We start from the raw sequence: 12,812 nt of genomic DNA, 5'->3' as shown, positions 1-12,812 counted from the left end.
TCGGTACCTGAAAAGTTCTGACAAATATCTATCCAATAATTGAAAACATTCATTCTTTCGTGAGAACTGATCGATAACGGTTATAAAAAGCAGATAAACATTTCTCTTTTCTCTGGTATGTTTCTCAAAAGTCTTTTTCTTTCTGGTGTAGTGCTAGGTGCTATCCATGCTCATGGAGACCATAGCCAACGTAATTTAGGTCAAATCCCGCTCTCAGGCCCCCACGAGATGCCTATCTTGTTTAACAGACCTGTACTTGAAAAAGATGGCTATGTTCCTAGTTTTGCAGGTATCTCTACTTTTGCTCATCTCCCCTATCTTCAATGTTGGGAAGAGAGTGTAGATGAAGACTATGATATTGCTGTGATTGGTGCCCCTTATGACATTGGTGTCACATTTAGAACAGGTGCTCGATTCGGACCCTCTGGTATTCGTGAAGGATCCAAGAGAATCAAGGTAAAGACGTAGCGGCATAATGTCAATATAAACCGGTTGATTAGGGATACAATACAGAACTATCTATCAATCCCTTTAAATCATGGGCAAAAGCAGTGGATTGTGGTGATATTCCATTCGAACCTTTTGACAGTGACCATGCCATTTCACAGATTGAATCGCATGCGAAATACATCCTTTCTCGACCTACACGTCCTTCTCTCTCGTCTGTAGATGGTGGTATACCTCGATTGATCACTTTGGGTGGTGATCATACGATTCTCTTGCCTATCCTTAGGGCAATGCGCGAAGCTCATGGACGACCTATCTCTGTTATCCATTTTGATTCTCATTTGGATACCTGGGCTCCTGAAACCTACAATGTAAAAGCTAAAGGATCTAAATACAATCATGGAAATCCTCTTTATCATGCAGCCAAAGAAGGCTTGACGACCAATGGCACCAGTCTCCATGTAGGTATTCGATCTACTTTATATGACGAGCTTGATTTTTCTCGGGATGAAGCATTGGGTTTCCGTATCGTCAAGGCAAACGATATTTTCACATTAGGTGTACAAGGTATTTCAGATCGTATTCAAGAGATCTTGGGCCCTCGAGAAGATACTCTTGTCTATCTTTCAATTGATATTGATGTGATTGATCCTTCCATGGCTCCTGCTACAGGAACACCAGAAACAGGCGGATTTTTAACAAGAGAGATGAGATATATATTAAGGAGCTTAGATGGATATAACATAGTGGGCATGGATGTTGTAGAAGTAGCACCTGCTTATGATACTCAAGCACAACTAACGACATTTTTGGCTGCTGACCTTATTTATGAGGCGTTTTCCATGATGGTAAAATATGCAGAAACTCATCAATAAAAAAAAAAGAGACTGTCATTTTAAACTTTTTTCTTTCACCTTTTTTGTTTGTTTAAATGCAAGATCTATCCGATACAAAAGCACTTGATACGTTTACAATTAACTTGAATGCTTCCTTCTCTCTTCATTTAAGCCAACAAAACAATACACAAAACCATGGAACTACTGTCTGGGACTCTGCCAAACTTCTCGCTCTGTACTTATTTGATTCACTCAAGAGACCCACCTTTAAAGATACTCGAGTACACAACCAAAAGACCTGTCTTGAATTAGGCAGTGGGTGTGGGCTAGGTGGCTTGACTATGGCAGCCTTAGGATTTAATACCGTCTTGACAGATTTACCCGAAATAGTCCATTGCGTGCTTGAACCTAACTGCACAACAGCCATGGATGCCATTCTTGATTGGTGGCATCATTTATATCCCTCTCCTGTGATAGAGCCACCCAAGATCAGCGTACAAGCATTGAATTGGTTAGATACAGAAGCATCTGAACCTACTATTTTTGATTATATTATTGCATCAGACTGTATATATGAAATTGAACTGGTAGAGCCCTTGTTGAATTGTATCAAGCAGCATGCTTCGCATCAAACACTTGTATTTATTGCTATGGAGCGTAGAGATGATGCTGTGGTGGATGGGTTCATTGAAAAAGCACGCTTGATAGGATTCGAGCCAAGAATGGTACTTAAGAAACTCATCAAAAATCAACTGGTTGGTAATGAAGACGTTGAAATATGGAAGCTCAAGTTAAGAAAGATACGTAAATAAACCTTCATTTTTTTTTTTCTTCTGATAATTTTTTCGGTGCCTAGTTGCTTTCGTGGTGACAAAAAAGGCAATTTGGGTCACGACGAACCCGTCGCAATCTCCACCGGGCAATTTTTTTTTCTCAGTATCCCCCTAAACAAAGCAGCCGATGTGCATTGTGAGGAATCCCTCTTTTCAACTACTTGTTTGACCTTGGTAATGAGGAGCATCCATCCATCCACCTTGATTACTCATCCATCTATTTAGAAGCGAAATGGCCAAGTCTAAGAACCACACCAACCACAACCAAAGTATGTTAGAATGGTTGAAAATTCTGCAGATGTAACTAACATCCTTATAGACAAGAAGGCTCACCGTAACGGTATCAAGAAGCCTGCTACCCACAAGTACAGATCTCAAAAGAGTGTAAGTACCAAGCTATGGAAATAAAAGTACTCATATCATCACTAGTTGGATGCCAAGTTCCTCCGTAACCAACGTTTCGCTAAGAAGGGTACTGAAGCTGCTCTTGCTGCCGCTAGCAAGAAATAAGCAACAAGCAACGAATGTGGAAATGCTGATGTTCTTAAAATAAAGATGTCTTTTTTTCCTTGCTCACACATGGTTTAAGAGAAATTTGGATTTGTCGTTTGTTCAATAGAAATATGGGGGTTTATAATAATTGGAAGTTTTGTTCGATCAGCGTTTATCTTGTAAAGATTTTTTTGAATCGCTTCAATGTCTAGATACAATTGACGCGACTTGATAGAGATTATTTCTTAATACTCAACGCGTTTGCTTTGAACATAATGTGTGCTTATGAAACAGACTTTGCATGTCAAAATAAATGATGAATCAGAGTATATTTTATTTTTTAGAATACATATATAGAGAAGGGAAAGAATACCTTGCCCAGCAAGAAATCAGAAAAACAAAGAAAAAAGAAAATACATGTACATAAACAAGTCTTAATATTCAATATTCTAACAAAACAAGTCAGTAAAAATACTGAATAACTTTAACACTTACATTGGCTTCACAATGATTTTTAATGTTTTCAAACACCTTAAGCATCTTACGTCTTGCACCTAACGCAGCAACACCTTTAGCTAGCAATTGCTCGTCTGACATCTTGACAATTTCTTGCCATGTATTCTCACTAAAGATACTGTTGTATTTATGCAGACGAAGACTCCTGAGCCAAGCAGGAACATCTAGTAACAAAGTGAGAAAACAAAGAGAAAAAAATAGCTTTTTTTTTTTACTTACCTTTCAAAAGCTCCATATCGACTACTTCAACAGCTTTCTTATCCTTGGTGGCTCTCGAAGTATTATTATTGGGTATCATGGAAGAAGAACGACGACGAGACATGTGTGAACCATCACTATGATCACTGGTATATCCATGGTCATCCAATGTCAAATTAGAAGCACCATCAATGATACCTTGCAATTTTTGCTTTTGCTGTTGTTGTTGTTGTTGCTGCTGCTGCTGCTGTTGTTGTTGTTGAGGTATCAGCAAATAGTTGCTGTAATGCTCAATGCCTGGAGCAGTGATACGAAAAGAAGAATCATCTAGAAATGCATTATTTCGAGTCACTTCATCATTTTCAGGCACAACAGGAATACGGTTTACATTAGCACGTCGGCGATAAGGTTGTTGCAGGGTACTAGCAAAATCAAGCAACTCATTATCCACTTGTTGTTGCTGTTGTTGCTGCTGTTGTTGTTGTTGATTTTGTTGAGATGATTGTCCCCAGACAGAAGAAGAGGAAGAAGAAGCAAAATTGGTACCACCGTTACTTGCATGGCGATCCATAAGTGACTCAGTGGAACTAGTGGCAGTAGGCAATGCCCAATGACTAATGTCAGCTGATTTGGGTCGTTCTGGCATCATCTTACGATCCCCAATATGACCCACAACAACAGGAGGTTGACGACGCATGATATTATTTGTACTTGTACTAGGAATCATATTCATCCAGTTATTAGGGAACAACGCATTGGTATCGCCCTCAATGACAGAATGAGGTCTACCGCCATTATTAAACATAGGACGCCCTCTATTATTGATGCGTCTTGTTTGTGTTGTGTTACCAGCCATGGGATCGTCCAATAGGCTGCTTACATAAGACGATGATGGACGACTGTTTGTGTTAAAATCAGCTCTTGTGCCAAACAATCGATTATATTCTTCAGTATCGCCTAATGCGAATGAATGGCGATCAACTGTTCGACGATTTGTCGTACTGGGAGGTCTGCTTATCACTTGACCTGTCTTGTAAGGTAGCACCGACATTAAGCGCTGACTTGCCTCAAGCTCCGCTTTTGCCATCGCACCAGCTAAATGATTCTGCATATCTATAGACTCATGATAAATAAGAGGTTGAGTGTGCTTTGTTGCTTACCTTGCTCTGAATGATTAGGGGTCAATAACGAAAACAGAGGGTCCCTTTTGATCATTTGTTGTAACAAATTAATAAAAAACCGAGCTTGGACTTGACTCGAGTGTTGAAGAAGTGTATACATGGTAGCCGTCTTTTCAGCTTCAGTCAAATAACGATACCATTGGTCAACATGTTGCATTTCTTCCTTGAAGGTCTGATGAAAATAACGCGTTCATTTCTTTTGTTCGCGTGTTATTTTTAATCTTACCTGGTCCAACGTAGTGGAAGCCATTTCGTCGAGATTTCGCTCATAATTTTGTAAGTCCTCATACCAATTACCTCCTATGTCAGCTAAAAAAATGAGTTATTTGATTTTTCTTCATGATTTATGTGTACCTTCATTTATAAAACGACTCGAGTTAATGACTTCGGACACGGGTCTAGTATGCCTATGGTTATAGTCGTTTGGAAGCATCTTGAGATAAACAGAAAAAGAGAAGAGGGAAAGAGAAAGAAAAGAAAGAAAAGGAAGAAAATAAAAAGGCAGGATTAAGTTATAAGCTGTCCGTGTGACAAATTTTTTTTTACTGCGTTTTTGAAGATTTAGTTTGGAAAATTATTTTCACAAAAACAAGCGGAGATGTCTTTATTCTATAACGAAAACAAGAGAAAAAAGTACTTGCTTGCATAGGCATTAGACGTAATTTCTCTGTAGAAGAGCATCGCTTTTTTTCTTTGGTCTTCAACATCTGCAAGTGTTCTTGTAACCCCTATTTTTGTTTCAGGAATATTCATCATTACATTATCAATGTGAGCAAGAGAGCTCAGGTCCAATATTCAAAACCCCGCTTATTCTGATTAAATTCTGGATCGGCATAAATTCATTGATTCTGCTTTGTACCAAAAAAGAAAGAAAGAAAAAGAAAGACGACTAAAAAGAGCAAGAAAGATAGTTTACATAGACAGCATTATCTATAATTTAGAAGAATAAAGACAAGGATAAGAGACTTGTCTTGTGTATAGGTGATTCAATGAGTGTTATACTTTCTTCACTTTTTTTTGAGCCTCTTTTTTGAAGCATTGCGTGATACCCAGTTGACTGTGGCTTGACTCAACTCTCCGATTTTGTTTAGCAAAGTCTGTCTTAAAGATGAAGTCATGAAGACTTTTTCCTTCTATCATAAATAATTGCTTGCATCGCACAAGTCTATTCTTTCATTGTTTTATTAAGTCAAAGTAGATGTCATTTCGGGCTTTGCTGCGTCAAAGAGAGTGGCTTTAAGGTCGATAACATACTTTTGGCTCAAACGCAATTCATTTATTTTTCTTGATCATCGTGCATACAAAAATCAGCATGATTATCATGCTTTTCTTGATTCTGAATCAACAATCCAACAGATCAATGCTTACTAAGGTAGTAATTATACAGCCCAAAGTGGGCCAGTGACTTTTTAAAATGATTCTGTTATTGCATTGAATTGTCTGTGTTTGTTCTTTTTTAGTCTTTGTCGGAAAAAAAAGTGTACTATTTCAAATTGCCTATTCTTGGATGGATGATAGGTTTCCATGTTACACAAACCAAATAATTGTCCATAAGTGCACAATAACAAAGGGATATCAAATGTCAATTCAACAAAGTTTGCACATCTCGACAAAGCGTATTGAATAGTATAAACAGTACTGTATATATACTATGAGAATGTTGAGCAATCTATCACAATCTTTTTTTTTTTTTTTTTTTTTTTTTACTTTTTGGGTCATTGCGTACACTTTCCATAAGGCTTTTGTAAATCCGACATTTTCAGCGTATTCGTCAGCCTCAGACGCGTGATTTATATTAATATACAGCATATAAAAAAAGTTGCTCTATCGCTGTCGAATTATATTTCTTTTTTCTTTTTTTTTGTGAAAATAAAGAAAATCCTCGAAAGGTTTTTTGCCCTTTAGGCTCTTTTAAAACTTGTCATTGTTTTTGCATGGAAATGATCTTTTGTATATATCTGGTTATAGATATTCGTAAAAGAGTATATTTGAGACGTCTTAAAGGTATAAAAGATAATCTTTGGCAGAATTGTCGATCGGTTTTATGAATTGTTTTACTCAACAGATACATAGTATCAATAGAGCATTCTTCTTTACTTCAATATAACCTTTATTCTCTTTAGATCATTGGTTTACAAAGAAGAACAGGGTCATTCTTACTAAATGATGTCCATGACTTATGGCTGTAAAATCGAATTAAACTGCATTATACCCTCAATTCTGTATTAAGAAAAGCGCTTTGATACTCTAGAAAGGTAAAAAGAAAGACACCCAAAACAGCTAAGAGAACAAAAGCAATGAATTATCATTTAAAAGATAAATTCGAAAGGGCTGTTTAATCCAATCTGATTTCGTATGTTAGAAATTCCGGGAGCAATGCGATGCAGTTTTCTTGATTGAAACAGTAATCTGGATAAGTAAAATAGTATTCTTTTTGTTGGACCAATTCGAATTTCCTTTTCTAGATTTCAAGATTGACATTAGACTGATTGTGACACAAAATCAATTTAACTTTAACGACAGACGAGTCGTTTTCCAAAAATTGTTTTGATCGACTGGTATCTGTGCGCGTTGTAAAGCGCCAACCCTGCGTGGTATAAGCTAAAGTACAGAAATAAGACCATGAATACTCTATGTCACATCTCGCTTCACTGTATAGATAAATAAGCTGTGTCTCCCTTTCTCCTCCAAAACGAATAAACGGAGGTGTTTAATTAAACATACATGAAATACTCTCTCAAAAACGGAAAACAAAGTAGGACAAAAATAATTAAACATGTTGAATTTTTTTTTATTACAAAATAAAAAGGTAATAGTATAAAGGAAACGAGATAAAGAAAGAAAAAAGAGGAAGATATAACACAATTTACGAAGAGCCATTCTTCTTTTTACCTCTTGGCGCATTTTTGTTACCAGCATATCCACCATATTTGGCTCTTTTCTCTGCAGGTTTAAGGATCTACGGAGTATAAGCATCGCAATTTGATTTTGATTTAACTTACTTGGAATGAACACATTAAAGAATCATCCACACTCATCATAGCACCAGCATTATCGAATTCACCACAGTAATTAGGTGCTGAAAAGATAGTGACTAATTGACGCTTTGAGAAGAATTCATAACCATCCTCAACGACTTGATGTGCTCTACAGATAAGATCAATGTCGTGTTTTTGTAAGAATCTTGAGACAATATCAGGTCCAAATGTGAATGAGACACCACGGTCATTTTCACTCCAACCCAAGATATCCTTGTCAGGGTCCGACCAAAGAAGGTCACAAAGAAGGCCTAATTTTTTTTTTTGTAAGAAAATGGTTGGTTCCCTTACGCATCAACTTACCAGTATCGGGTACATCCGTAGGTCTCATCACTCGTCGAATCTGTTCAAACGATTGAAGATCAGGAGAAAGACCACCATGCATACAAAAGATCTTTTCATCAACTAAGGCAGCAATTGGCAAACAATTAAAGCAATCTGTGAATGTCTTCCACAATTTGATGTTGTATCTTCTTTTACATTCATCATAGAAGCCATAGATACGATTGATACTTGCACATTCATGATTACCACGAAGAATAAAGAAATTCTCGGGATACTTGATCTTATATGCCAATAACAAACAAATAGTTTCCAATGATTGTTTTCCTCTGTCTACATAATCACCCATAAACAAATAATTGGATTCTGGAGGGAATCCACCATATTCAAATAATCTCAAAAGATCATAGTATTGACCATGAATATCACCTAATAACAGCATGTCAACCACACTATATAAACAACAAGTATACCTTACCACAAATCTTGATAGGCGCTTCCAAGTCCAATAAAATAGGTTGACTCATAAAGATATCACGAGCAGTTAGACAAAGGTATCGAATTTCATGTTCTTCTAATTGCACTTGTTTTCCAGGTCTATTGCCTCTGACTATCAAATAAATAAAAAATTAATATTTGATTACGTCCTTATTATGACTTAGTATTACCTTCTAATAATCTTTCAATGATAGAATCCACGTTTACTTCACTCGAGTCAGTCATTTTTACTATAAAGTATGAGTAACCTATAAACGCGTGTCATCATGGACAAAAGATGAAGAAATAACTTCATCTTGCCATATAGTAGAAAGAGAAAGAGGAAACCTACAAATTTAATTTTCTTGTTTCTTTAAAGTGTTTCTCTCTTGTCTTGACCAAGATCAGGATAAAATAAATATTCTCTTTTTCAAGATTGAAATTAAAAAAAAGAAAGAAAGATAGAGAGAGAGAGAGAGAGAGAGAGAGAGAAGGAGTTTTGTATTAAAAAGAGAGAAAGAGAATTTTTTTTTCAGTATATTATTTTTCAGCAAATTTGAGAACGGTTCAGAAATAAAAATGATAAAATGAGCTTGAATCGAGAGAAAACGGGTTTTATCTTTTAAATAAAACATATATTCTTAATAAAAAGAACTCAATTGTTGAAGGGTTAAGACTATCTCAATCAGAAAAGCACAGTTATTTCAAAATTTATAACATATATGAGTCAAAGAAAAAAAAATCGTTTTTAGTTGAGCTGAAAAGTCAGATACAGCTTGAAAGTTAGGAGGTAAAGATAAACTACCCAATAAAAAAAAAGGAAATCTCAAAAGCGGAAAATGTGGTAGAAATATGATCAACTAAAAAAAATTCTTTTTTCGACTTTGCTTCGACAACTTCAGAATTTTACACCCTTCGCTTCTAAGCATGCTGTCTCGCCGTAGTGTATATCTAGAGTAAGTTTGGTATATTATATACATCACGTGATGTACTATACATATATATATATATATATATGCAGTGTTTACAATAAAATATAAAGCACTTGAAAGAAAGGAGAGCATGAAACTGCAGACAAATAGATAAAATTAAAATAAATACAGATAAAGAAATCACTAAATATACTTTAGGAATGAATTGACCAATTATTTAAAAATAAAAGATCAGATTTTGCATAAAATGCTTTTTGTATATTACGACAACAGTAGAATGTATCAAGCTAGACATCTATGACTTTTTTTTTTGGTGTCCAGTAACCAATGAAGACTTGCACTTTTATTCTACGCCTATCCTTTTTTTTTAATGTATTTTTTAACATTTTTTTTTCTCTCTCTCTCTCTCTCTCTTTCTCTTTCTTTTGTTTTTTAAGTGATGGATAGACTAACACAGTTACAGGATGCTATTGATGCTGTAAATATAACCCAACCGTAAACTACAAAACTAAACTCTAAAAGATGGCTCGTATGTTTACCAATAGTATATATTATGTCCATGAAAAATCAGGCATGGCAGAACTGAATCCAGATATTCCAGTCACTCAACCGAAAGGTAGCCTTGATTAGCTTGATAGACTGATATTGACAGCATCCTAATTAGTGCAGGCAGACGAACCACATATATTTCAAGGTTAGACATAACTTTAGATGATTCCATGACTGAATGATTGTAGATAATGTACGCGAACTCGTATCTGATTTAGTAAAAAAAGCAAAAGAAATTGATGCATTGATTGAAGTACTACCGGGCATTCAACAAACAGAAGAACAACAAGTAAAATAGAGTTGAATAAACTATGGTTCTGATCCACTTTTAGATTGAATTGTTAAAATCACTTGAACAAGAAAATCAAGTAGCGAATCAAGAATACCAAGCAGCAGTGAAAGAAATGGGTAAGATATATATATAAAGATTTTTTTTTGTACTCATATCATGTTAGAACAAGTCAAAGATCAGATCAATCAATCTTTACTTACAATTGCAGATGATACACAAAAATAAGATTTTTGTTACATATAAGGAATTCCTTTTTTTATTTTTTTTCTTTTTTTTTCTTTTTATTTCTGCTTTTTGTTACATAAAACATGTCAGATAGTATAAACATACCCAATCTACATCCTTCACAAAGAGTAGAAGAAGAATTGAGTAGATCTTTTAAAGATCAATTTGAGTCCTTTGTTGGCTCTTACTCGAGAGCTTCTTTGATGCATATGGCTGAAAACGTTATTGTTTCAGACAATAGAGTAAGTTCGAATTAAAATAAAACAGAATCTAATAATGCAAGATGGAAGATGACGATTCTGTCTACTCTGCAAGGTAATAATAGCTATTATCTACACTAGTATACTAACAAAGAACATAGGCATTCAGAGGGTGCTTTAGGTGAGCAGACACCTCTCCTACTGCCTTCGCCTTCGCTTTGCAAAGTCGACAGTTATAGTAGTGTTGTTACTATAGGTGATGACTACAAGCAGAGCAATAGTAAGAAATCTTCATTCTTACAGAGTATCTTCAATTCAATCAATATTCTGATTGGTGTTGGTGTGCTGTCACTTCCTATGGGTTTTAAGGTCAGAATTAAAGGATGAAGATTGATGGATGACTGATATAATCATATAGTCCTCGGGTTGGCTGATCAGCATCATCATTTTCTGCTTCTGTTTTGGACTCACAAACTATACAGCAAAACTATTAGCAAAATGTTTAGATACAGATCCAGAATCTCGTACTTATGGAGATATGGGTGCTATGGTATTTGGTGCTAAAGGAAGAGTGTTTATTTCTTGTTTATTTCTAGCAGAGCTTATTACTTGCAGGTACGAAAAAAAAAAGAAGCTATAACAATGCATGCTAAGTATTTCATCATTGATTCTAGTGTTGCATTGGTTGTCTTATTGAGTGACGGAATTGAAAGCTTGTTTCCCGGTCATAATCCATTCTTGATCCGTTTGGTTTCTTTTGCTATTTTGACACCTACATTATATATACCTATTCGTCACTTATCTTATACAAGTCTTTTGGGTATCCTGAGTGTCATCAGTTTACTTGCAGTCATTATCTATGATGGTCTTTCAAAACCTACTGCACCAGGTAGTCTGCATCAAATGGAGGCAAGTGTAACTAGTCCAAAAAATGTATAATATATTGATCTTGATGTATAGCCAACAGCTACACTTCTTCCTGTGGATTATACAGCCATACCTATGAGTTTTGGTTTGATCATGGCAGGATTTGCAGGTCATGCTGTCTTCCCTACTATTTATCGAGACATGAAACACCCAGAGCATTATACACAGATGGTCAATTACAGTTATTTTGTAGCAGCCATGGTCTATATGGCTGTTGCTGCTTCTGGATATGCCATGTTTGGCTCAAAGACAATGCAAGAAGTAAGTCTTTGAATTCAATTATGTTGTAACTCATACCAACTTAGATCACACAAAACTTAGTAATGATCCCTGAATACAACCAGACGCTTAATCGTCTTGCTGTTTATCTGATTGCCATTAATCCTATTGCTAAATACGGTCTCACACTCAACCCTGTCGTTCTCAGTTGGCAAATGGGCCTCTTGCCTCACTTGGAACCTCAGATAAACAAGACAAAATACACAAAAACCTTGGTCAAATGGGTTGGTATTTTACTGACTTCTGCTAGTATTGTAACATTGGCCATTTTGATCCCTGATTTTGACAAGGTCATGTCCTTGTTAGGTGCCTCTTTCTCATTCTTAATCTCGGGTATCTTCCCCATCTTTTGTTATCTCAAGTTGTTTAAACTTCCCTTATGGAAGCGCATGTTGAATTACGCCTTGGTCTCAATAGCAATTCTTATGGCTATTACAGGAACGATCAAGAGTTGTTTTTAAATTTAATTTATCCAATGATTTAATTCATCAAAAGAAGTATCATTGTTTGGACGAGTAGCTTGGGAATAAAGGATAGTACTTGGTTGTTGAAGAGCAGGTGTCGATTGTTGTTGTTGTTGTTGTTGTTGAACACTTTGAAGTTTGTTATATAATTCTTGTTGAAACCGTTCTCGAAACATGGGAGATATAGTCATGAGTAAATTTTCCATACTTTCAAATGGTGCCTCCAAGTGTGCTTGTACTGTTTGTGCTGTTGATAAGGCTGGATCCACATTACAGAGTGGAGAGCATGATGTGACCTAAAACAAGACGTGTTATGATATATAAAAAGTGTTCCTCATGTTACCTTATAACCCTGATCTGTCACTTCTATGATAATCATAACGCCTTCCAACAGTGTAAGATCAAGTCTACCGAGATTGTTGACTTCATCTCGGACAAACACAGTTGCTGAACCAGGAACAATGCCATAATCAAATTCATGTGTGATAGCGTCGAGTTCTGCAGAAAGTGAAGTAAGTCTCATAATGTGAAAGAAGAAAAAAAAAGGGAGAGAAAAGAAAAGCAAAGAATACCACTGCACGTAATAAGCTGTGTTTGAGATACAGACTTTCCTTTTATGTCTACATTTGCCTTCTGGAAATATA

At 35.8% G+C, this 12,812-nt stretch overlaps 7 protein-coding genes across 7 annotated transcripts; 4 read left to right on the top strand and 3 right to left on the bottom strand.

The window, feature by feature from the left end:
- The first annotated feature begins 67 nt into the window (after window positions 1-67).
- B0P05DRAFT_532258 (agmatinase) lies at window positions 68-1,347 on the top strand. Its single transcript, XM_051577067.1, has 2 exons — window positions 68-456; window positions 501-1,347. The coding sequence occupies exons 1-2, from the start codon at window positions 118-120 to the stop codon at window positions 1,320-1,322; spliced, it is 1,161 nt and encodes a 386-aa protein (XP_051437384.1). The 5' UTR covers window positions 68-117; the 3' UTR covers window positions 1,323-1,347.
- Window positions 1,348-1,354: 7 nt separating this feature from the next.
- B0P05DRAFT_595001 (putative methyltransferase-domain-containing protein) lies at window positions 1,355-2,274 on the top strand. The gene has a single exon (XM_051583097.1). It carries the CDS (start codon window positions 1,379-1,381, stop codon window positions 2,093-2,095), a length of 717 nt encoding a protein of 238 aa, XP_051437383.1. The 5' UTR covers window positions 1,355-1,378; the 3' UTR covers window positions 2,096-2,274.
- A 645-nt stretch (window positions 2,275-2,919) lies between these two features.
- On the bottom strand, window positions 2,920-4,975 carry B0P05DRAFT_595000 (uncharacterized protein). Its single transcript, XM_051583096.1, has 6 exons — window positions 4,858-4,975; window positions 4,730-4,812; window positions 4,483-4,675; window positions 3,344-4,435; window positions 3,104-3,288; window positions 2,920-3,057 (listed from the first exon to the last, which is right to left on the bottom strand). The coding sequence occupies exons 1-6, from the start codon at window positions 4,934-4,936 to the stop codon at window positions 3,043-3,045; spliced, it is 1,647 nt and encodes a 548-aa protein (XP_051437382.1). The 5' UTR covers window positions 4,937-4,975; the 3' UTR covers window positions 2,920-3,042.
- Window positions 4,976-7,275: 2,300 nt separating this feature from the next.
- B0P05DRAFT_486976 (serine/threonine-protein phosphatase PP1) lies at window positions 7,276-8,791 on the bottom strand. The gene is made up of 5 exons (XM_051575268.1): window positions 8,492-8,791; window positions 8,302-8,433; window positions 7,845-8,252; window positions 7,506-7,792; window positions 7,276-7,462 (listed from the first exon to the last, which is right to left on the bottom strand). The coding sequence occupies exons 1-5, from the start codon at window positions 8,544-8,546 to the stop codon at window positions 7,370-7,372; spliced, it is 975 nt and encodes a 324-aa protein (XP_051437381.1). The 5' UTR covers window positions 8,547-8,791; the 3' UTR covers window positions 7,276-7,369.
- An 842-nt stretch (window positions 8,792-9,633) lies between these two features.
- On the top strand, window positions 9,634-10,364 carry B0P05DRAFT_532248 (uncharacterized protein). The gene is made up of 5 exons (XM_051577066.1): window positions 9,634-9,848; window positions 9,897-9,926; window positions 9,970-10,070; window positions 10,114-10,189; window positions 10,237-10,364. Exons 1-5 carry the CDS (start codon window positions 9,755-9,757, stop codon window positions 10,296-10,298), a joined length of 363 nt encoding a protein of 120 aa, XP_051437380.1. The 5' UTR covers window positions 9,634-9,754; the 3' UTR covers window positions 10,299-10,364.
- A 9-nt stretch (window positions 10,365-10,373) lies between these two features.
- Window positions 10,374-12,363, top strand: B0P05DRAFT_532242 (transmembrane amino acid transporter protein-domain-containing protein). The gene is made up of 7 exons (XM_051577065.1): window positions 10,374-10,540; window positions 10,582-10,613; window positions 10,660-10,867; window positions 10,917-11,113; window positions 11,173-11,407; window positions 11,459-11,686; window positions 11,731-12,363. The coding sequence occupies exons 1-7, from the start codon at window positions 10,382-10,384 to the stop codon at window positions 12,163-12,165; spliced, it is 1,494 nt and encodes a 497-aa protein (XP_051437379.1). The 5' UTR covers window positions 10,374-10,381; the 3' UTR covers window positions 12,166-12,363.
- On the bottom strand, window positions 12,288-12,691 carry B0P05DRAFT_445620 (uncharacterized protein; the record flags this gene model as incomplete). The annotated part of the gene is made up of 2 exons (XM_051573801.1): window positions 12,288-12,464; window positions 12,512-12,691. Coding segments are annotated over 2 exons (357 nt in total), but the record flags the coding sequence as incomplete, so codon positions are not given.
- Between the last annotated feature and the right edge of the window lie 121 nt (window positions 12,692-12,812).

This window comes from Gilbertella persicaria (genome assembly GCF_025201335.1).
Source record: "Gilbertella persicaria strain CBS 190.32 chromosome Unknown B0P05scaffold_9, whole genome shotgun sequence".
NCBI lineage: Eukaryota > Fungi > Mucoromycota > Mucoromycetes > Mucorales > Choanephoraceae > Gilbertella > Gilbertella persicaria.
The sequence above is the reverse complement of the archived record's forward strand: the minus strand, read 5'-3'. Positions and strand labels throughout refer to the sequence as shown.